At 34.0% G+C, this 8,919-nt stretch overlaps 1 protein-coding gene across 1 annotated transcript in view; it reads left to right on the top strand.

Annotated features, from left to right (window-relative positions):
• The window catches only part of METTL25 (methyltransferase like 25), an 89,838-nt gene that overhangs the window by 40,772 nt on the left and 40,147 nt on the right, over window positions 1-8,919 (top strand). The window contains exons 6-7 of the mRNA XM_006165268.3: window positions 1,943-2,037; window positions 6,366-6,395. Of these exons, the coding sequence (XP_006165330.1) occupies window positions 1,943-2,037; window positions 6,366-6,395 (125 nt within the window). The remainder of the gene's footprint in view (window positions 1-1,942; window positions 2,038-6,365; window positions 6,396-8,919) is intronic.

Below are 8,919 nucleotides of genomic sequence, written 5' to 3'. Positions count from 1 at the left end.
AAACATGCAAATAGTATATACCTACTTTGTGCCAGTCAGTGGTGTGGTGGTTAAAGTGGCTGAATCCCACTCGGCCAACTGCACATTTAGAGTCTTGGACCCAAAGACTTGAGAAACACACCAAACACATGTCCATTGGTGCCCCAAATCCCTAGAAGAGAATGAAGGAGAAGAGATAACAGCGTGACCATCTCCCTCTGAGGTGAGAGATGCAGAGTGCTTTCTCTACTCTCTCCCTCTTTCTCTCTCTCTCTGGTGAATACACGTGCCTTATAGAAAACTTAAAAAAAAAAAGTGTACCTACTTCATGGAATTGCTATAGGAACTAAAGCTAGTTAATGTATCTCAGGCACTTAAAAGTATGTCTAGCAATATAAAGTGTTACGTAAATACTATTATTTACTATACAATGTTATTACTTATATTCCCAGTGCAAGAATGCATATCTTATATCTGATTACCAGTAGAATCTATTACAAATTTCATGTTAATACCTGGAAGAAACTTCTGTTACAGATTTGCAAGCTATATGAAATTTAAACTTCCTCTCTCTTAATCAGATGTCATGTGATCTTTATATGTCCCTACTCAATATATACTGAATGTCTGTACTCTGTGGCAGAAGATAGACATTCTTCTGTGGAAGGAGGGTAAGAAATGAGGGAGGGTGGGACCAGCAGTTAGCATAATGGCTGTGTCACTGGACTCCCATGTCGTCGACTGCAGTTTTGAGTCCTGGACCTGGTGACTTAAACTCATGCCAGGCACATGCACGTGTGTGCCCAAGATCCTGAGAGGAGAATAAAGGAGAAGGGATTATGGCATGGCCATCCCCCCTGGGAGGGGGGGTGATTCCTCGCTTTCTATCTCTCTGTCTCTCTCTGTCTTTCTGGCGAGCACATACGCCCTATAGCAAAAACCTCTCCAAAAAAAAAAGAGGGAGGGTTTCGGAAGGAGGGAATCAAGGGAAAAAAGGAAAACATTTAATGGACACAAAAATGGAAAACTATTGATGATAATACGTATGATAGTATCTTTTACTGTACTAATACACCCATCTATTTAGAGCAAACTATCTCAAGTGCATTTTCTTTTAGAGTCTCTTGTTTTTAAGTTTTCAGTTCTGTTCTACTTTTTAATCTTATATTTATGTTTATTTCAATTTCTTTTATTTGTTTTATAAAATTTAAGCTTATTTTCCCAGCTTAAATTTAAAATAGAAATGAGCTTCTTTTCTTTTTGTAAACCCTGGGACATTAATAGTTCTGTACCAGGACTTTGAACAAGAGCAAGTTGCATTAGTAACTCTGTGAGTTGGGCAGTAGGTATGTTATTAAGCAGTGAATGTTGATTTTTGTTATTACCTGAATCCTAAGTGCAGCTTAGTAAAATTGGATCATAGCTGGCTATATATTATAACTTTGTAATATAATAATGAAATAAGAGCCTGTATGTACAGCTATTTTTCTAAGAAGTGAACAGTGTAGCCTAAAAAATTTGATGCCTCAACATTATTAGGAATAAATTCATATTGTTCTGTAATAAATTGCCAAATGCCCTACTTAGTGTCACTTTAAAAAAAAAAAGTCAGGTCAGCAATAAATGTCTATCTCATTAGTTGCCTATAGTGACACAACATAATAAAGAGTATCTATATTTTAAATTACTTTTGCTCAATCTTAGAGAAATCATTTTGGCAAATGGGTTAATATCAGGCCTGGAACTTAAACACAAAGCAGCTGTTGTTGAGCAAATAGCATGTTCATCATGTTAATGTGCTTTCAATGAACAAACTGGAACGGACTGCTAAACATCACCTCTTCCATGTTCATCTACTCTTTGACTTTCTCAATGACTGATTTGCTTTTTCAGCAGATTATTTACTTTAACTGAAAGAGGAAAATTTTTATTTAAATAATCAATATTTTCCCCCCCATTTCAGAATTTTCTCAGGAAAAATGGGGATTTCCAATGTGCCAGTATTTAAAGGAAGAAAGATGGTGCTGTGGTCGTAATGCCAGAATGTCAGCATGTTTGGTATGCTTATATTTCTTTTCTGGAGTAAGGGCTTTATCCAGATGTTGCAGAATGTATTACTTTTGGCCAGTGTCAAGCCTTTCATGTCATATTTTTTCTGAGAATCATCACTAATGTTTTTATGCATTGCAAATTATAAGAGAAAAAGTATTTTCCTTTACATCATCCACTCTACAGTCATTCTTGTCACAGTTTTTCTTATATAGAATTACATTATATAAAATATACCAACTATCAAGTCTTAAGCACAGAATTAGTTCAGTGCTTTATCTACCACTCTATATTTGTTTATTGTAGATCATTTGTCCCAATAATCTTTTATAGAATGGGAAAAATATTAAGCTACCTGGGATATGAAGTGACTATCTAGTTAAATAAAACTTTTATTGTACTGTATTTGATCAATGTCCTTAGACCCACATTAGCCCATGGTGTTCTGTGCTCATGGCTCATGTTGGTTTATAAATGAATAATTTAAATGGTGTTAAGTGGTTTCCTATCATTTGAAATTTAAAATGTTGCAGTTGTATAAGATGACTAAATCTAGAGCTCCAAAGTACAGGGACCAGCAGATGGCGAAATGTTTACATCACTGGACTCCCATGTACTTGTCTACAGTTCAAGTCCCAAACACCACACCTTAAAACTCATGACAGACACATGCGCATGTGTGCCCAGAATCCTGAGAAGAGAATAAAGGATAAGGGCCTGTGGTGTAGCCATCCCTCTGGGAGGTGATTTCTCACTTTCTCTCTCTGTTTATCTCTGTCTCTCCAGCAAGTGTGTATGCCCTATAGCAACAAACTCTAAAAATAATAAAATAAAAATAAAGTACAACATGAAAACTGTGATTAATTATCTTGTATTATATACCAGGAATTTTCTGAGGGTAGATTTTAAGTGCTCTTTCCTTACACACAAAAAATGTAACTGAAATAATAGCTATATTAAGTTACTTAATTATAATAGTCATTTTGTTATGTATATTTACATCAGATTGTATACCTTATATGTATACAATAAAAAAGTTTTTAAATAAAATAAAATGTAGTTGAGTAAGTGTTGAACGTTCAACCATAATGTAAATTAATTATCGTAGGCCCTGTTACTTCTATGCCACCAGTATCAGACATAGTATACCAGGGCTCTATATTATGTAACCTAGAATTCTCTTAGAAATCTACTTATACCCAAATCGTAATTTCTTCGTGGAGCCCCACTTGAATATTTTTTGAAAATTGGTCTTGTTCTTTCATTTTGTCTGTACATGATACTTTTTTTTTTTTAGAATGACAGGTCATTGTCAACATGACTTGTTTCCCAGAATATTGGCAGGCAGAGTTATATTCTGCAGGCAAGAAATTGAAATAATATAGCTTAGGGAAACTGACTTGCTTACGGGGGAGGGGAGGAAGAACCCTAAAAATGTTGGCATCAGGGATTTCCAGTGAAGAGAATAAATCTATCAATCTGTCCCTCTGTGGTAAGGCCCACAATGAGCAGCTCATTGTGGGCCTTACCACAGAGGGACAGATTGTATATGACTCCACTGTAAAAGCCTCTTCCATATGAAAACCTAAAGATCTGAAGCAAATATGGATATTTTAAATTGGAATAGCAAATATATGTAGACCTATTACACTTCCAATACTTTTCTTTATATTTGAACAATTAAACTTTTTAAAATAAAATAGCACAATGTCTCTACTCAGGTTTATGGCACCCCATTTTAATTAACAACAGACTGCCAAGAAAGAACCAAAATAAAAATCTTTTTGAAAAATAGATCCCATAGCTAGCTGACCGTGGTGTTCTTAAGGACTATCCAATGTCCTCCTCCTGGGGAATGCCCCCTCCTTAGCTCCATTTCAACCCTTACTTGCCTTCACTTCTATTTTTGATTCCAAAGTAATATTGGGCATTTTAAGAAACTTTTTTTTTTTTTTGCGCATCTTGGTTATTGCCTTTTGCTGTATAACTGACCTTTTCTATAACCATTCAAAGCTTAAAGGGCTGGAAAAAAGAGAGAGAAAGAGGTAAACCTTTCTGGGGAGTCTTATGGAATAGTCATGGGTTCTAACCAGAAATAAAATTTTAATTAAATCAGAACAGTCTTGTCAGCATACTTTAAGCCTGAGAAAATGAAAATTTCTAGATCAGTATGATATGAACTCTTGCCTTATTTTCTTCATTATCTTTGTTTACTGGCCAAAAACAATATTAATGTTTCCAAGAAACTTATTACTTACCTGATTCACTTATAATATGTAACAAAACTTACAAATTGTATGTCCAAAACATGTTCATCAGCAAAACATACCAAAAGTAGTCCCATTTTATATATTTTTGTTAACACCAAATAATTTATTTTTGAAAATTATTTTGTTTCTTTAATTTAGCCTTTAGCAAAATCCATAACAAAAATATAATCTGAAATTAACATAACCAGTACTGTAAATAAAAACTTATAGTTATTTTCAACAATAAATATTTTGAGACCTGTTGCTACTTAACTTCATATGAAAATTATGTAAGGACTCTCCTACAGTTATAATGTTGTAATCTTCAAGTAAATGGGAAAAATTTATTTTTTCTTAAATGACTTCTAGAAAGCAACTTTTCATACTATCAGTTTTTTTCTCCAATAAATCTATGTGGTGTGAAGGCATGAAAAGTAAACCAGTATTCAAAGAACAAGTTTTTAGATTTCTGCTCAGCTTCTGACTAGCTGTGCAACTTGAGAAAAATCTTTCGGTGACCTTGTGCATTAGTAAAAACTATACTTATACAAGATGGTCTATGAATTATCTTTTAATTTTTAAAGTATATGACTCCACTGTAAAAGCCTCTTCCATATGAAAACCTAAAGATCTGAAGCAAATATGGATATTTTAAATTGGAATAGCAAATATATGTAGACCTATTACACTTCCAATACTTTTCTTTATATTTGAACAATTAAACTTTTTAAAATAAAATATCAAGTGACTTTTCAATTCTAATTTAGTTATAAAATTATATTAATTTGGAGGTGTCTCTAAACAATGAAAGTTCCAGAAGGCCTTGTTCCATATTGAAATTATGACAAAACTTCCATATATAGTATATGACTCCACTGTAAAAGCCTCTTCCATATGAAAACCTAAAGATCTGAAGCAAATATGGATATTTTAAATTGGAATAGCAAATATATGTAGACCTATTACACTTCCAATACTTTTCTTTATATTTGAACAATTAAACTTTTTAAAATAAAATATCAAGTGACTTTTCAATTCTAATTTAGTTATAAAATTATATTAATTTGGAGGTGTCTCTAAACAATGAAAGTTCCAGAAGGCCTTGTTCCATATTGAAATTATGACAAAACTTCCATATATATTGGATTGTGAGAATTTATTAGAATTTATTGTTTTTTGAAGAGGTTTTTGCTATAGGGCTCGTGCGCTCACCAGACAGAGAGAGACAGAGAGACAGAAAGTGAGAAATCACCCCCCAGGGGGATGGCCACGCCGCAATCCCTTCCCCTCCACTTTCCTCTCAGGATCTTGGGCATGCACGCACATGTGCCCGGCGTGAGTTTTAAGCCAGTGGGTCCAGGACTCAAACCATGGTCGACTACATGAGAGTCCAGCGACATAGCCATTATGCTAATTGCTGGTCCTGAGAATTTATTAGAAGCGTTAAAAAAATAATTTTAATTATGTAGCAATGAAATATAAATTTAAAACTGTTACGTATAAAATCATAAAAATGTGTACTATTTTTTGCCCTACCTGGTGGTCTACCTCATGCTCAATATGTGAATTGACTTCACTTTGCAGACCAAGTAGGCCAAAAATGTACATACTTTTCAACTATAAGCTGTTTATTTTCTTCACTAAAAGATGAAATAATGCGGTTATCAAAATGTGCAAAAACGTATGGTTAAATGCAGTATATCAGTATGCCTATAGAATGCATGCATAATAATAGCTTTGCATTTATTTGATTACTCTAGCTACAGTAAAAGGCAAGAATAATGTCATTTCATATCTTTCTTATTTTCTAATTCCTTCTGAAATTCAAGGATTGTATATAATTGGAATTGAATTTCAAGGATGTGTTTGTATATATGACACATCCATTATAAATCAGCCCTAAATAATATAAACACACTAGTTAACACTATTTAATATTAACACTTTTAAGTGTATAAACGTATATGTTATCACTTAATTAATCTTTTTAAATGTCACTTTTACAAGCCCTTGTACAGTGTGTTTATAAATCTTATAAGATAAGACTAAATATGTAAGCAATCTTTGTCTTGTTTTTTCTCCTTAAAGGCATTGGAACGAGTTGAAGTTGGCCAAGGGGTAAGTGTTTTAACTCTTACCCAATTGATGAACCTGATAGTTCTTCTCTCAAGTATTCTTCATACTTGACCTGCTGATGAACTTAAAACCTGATGGATTTTAATAACTATAACCCCTACTTGTCAGCAGGGCATATTCAAACTTACACATTTGTAATTTTACTTATAGTGAACTTTTAGAAAAGTACCTTGAACCAGGAAAATTTCTATACCATACTCTTATATTAGCTTTTCATTTCCTCATACAGAAGAGTCTATATTTCTAAAGGATTCTGTTATTGATTGCCAGACTTTTATAGGCTTAGATGAAGTGAGGATAGGTAAGGTGTAACATTCAGTGCATTTTTTTAACTATAGTCCAACACATAGTTCAGTTTGTTTTTTGATAACTTTTTTGTCAATTTGATAGTCATTAACTGTAAATCCCAAATGGTTTGAACACATAAGCAGATGTTAAATATTTCCCCTAAATATGCATGTAATTACTTTATCTTCTATCTCATGGTCATAAAACATTGGGAAATTTTTAAGAGATTTTTAAAAAAATCTTTTTAGAAGGTTTTTCTTCTTGAGTTTTATAAGGTTTTTCTTCTTCACTTTATCTTAATTTTTTTTTTTTTTGGAGAGGTTTTTGCTATAAGGCTTGTGCGCTCGCCAGACAGACAGAGAGAGACAGAGAGACAGAAATCACCCCCCAGGGGTGATGGCCATGCTGCAATCCCTTCTCCTTCCCACTCCTCTCAGGATCTTGGACACGCACACACACGCGTCCGGCATGAGTTTTAAGCCACCAGGTCTGGGACGCGAACCGCGGTCGACTACATGGGAGTCTAGCAACATAGCCATTACGCTAACTGCTGGTCCCAAGTTTATCTTAAATTTTATAAATTCTTAAAAAATAGTAATAATTAAAAAAGCAGTTTTAATAACAACAACAACTGTCCTTTACTGAGTGCTTTAACTCTGGATCAGAAATACAGATAAGCACTTTATTGCTGTTATTTTAATGTATTCTCTGTGCTTATCTAAAAATTGCTACCAATGGATTCTTTTGAAGGCATTAGAGTGTATTAAATATGTGGACCTTTATGCTCAGACTGCTGGTTTGCAACCTGTCTTTGTTACTTACTGTTTTATTTTGGAGAGGTTTTTGTCATAGGGCACGTGCTAACTGCTGGTCCCCATCACTTACTGGTTTAATGATATCAGTCATATGTCATAATTTCTTTGTAACTTAAAAAAGTATAAATAACAATAATAATAGGAGTAATAGTAATACTTTTCTCATAAGATTTTTGTGAAGATTAAATGAATTAAAGTTTGGGACCCACACATGGTGTAGTAGGTACGTCACTGGATTCCCACACGGGTGACCACGGTTGGAGTCCTGTACCTGGTGGCTTCATAATCACACCAAGTACGTGTGCACACATGCCCAAGATCCTGGGATGAGAGTGAAAGAGAAGGGATTTTGGCCTGGCCATCGCTCCTGGGGGTGATTTCTCATTTTCACTCTCAGTGTTGCTGTCTGTCTTTCTCTGGAGAGTGCACACACCCTAAGGCAAAAACCTCTTAAAAAAAAAAAAGAAAGAAAGATATGAAATGGTTAAAACAATGTCTAGCACATAGTAAACACATAATTAATACTTATGGTCATGAAAAAAATAGTTAAATCTAATACAGAATATACCAAAGTACTGTTCAATATTCTTCTCATCAAGTCAGGGAATACATACTTAGTACTATGAGGTATGTACTATTACTACCTCATGGTACACGCGAGGAAACTGAGGTAGCAAATGCTGAAATTTGAGTCTAATTCTGGAGTTCAGACTCTGAAATTTGATGCTACATAGTAACTTAGCAGTTCCCTAGGGATTTGGGAAAAGAAAGATTCTTTATGATAAGAATGCCCCCATGCATTTGTATGGTGTTATTTAAATTTCCAAGCTTTTGCTCAGGCTTACAGTCAATCTTGGAGTTCAATATTACTTCAAACTTACAGGAAAATATGAAACACATTCTAGCTCCCAATTAATTGCAGAGTCCTGATTTCTAGTTTATTGCCCTTTCCACTAATCTGTTAAATGCTTGTGTAATACATATCTTTTAAGGGTCTATATGCTTCCTGCTCCCTCTCACTTTAGAATGCATTAAAATGTTAAGCTGATTTATCACGTGAGGGAAAGAAAGTAAACTCTGAGCTGCTTCCAGTTTATTCTTGGAATTGTCAAGCACAGACTGATGAGAGATGTTGACTCCCTTCCCACTTACCCCCATTTACATTTATCAAGATGGATAAGTTATTCCAGGAATGCACATTTTAAGGGCACTTTGTAATGCTTCCCTTTCTCTTAGGAAATATCTGTAAAGTTCTACTCAGGGTGACTTGGGAATGATGTTTTATTCTATTTTAATTATATTTCTGTGTGTGCAGTCATTTCTTGATGTTCTCTACAATTGTTATTAAAAATATAAATACACATTTATTTCTAAATTATCTTAATACTGTTATATACTTTTTC

Source organism: Tupaia chinensis, unplaced genomic scaffold, assembly GCF_000334495.1.
Source record: "Tupaia chinensis unplaced genomic scaffold, TupChi_1.0 Scaffold143850_1, whole genome shotgun sequence".
NCBI lineage: Eukaryota > Metazoa > Chordata > Mammalia > Scandentia > Tupaiidae > Tupaia > Tupaia belangeri.
The sequence above is the reverse complement of the archived record's forward strand: the minus strand, read 5'-3'. Positions and strand labels throughout refer to the sequence as shown.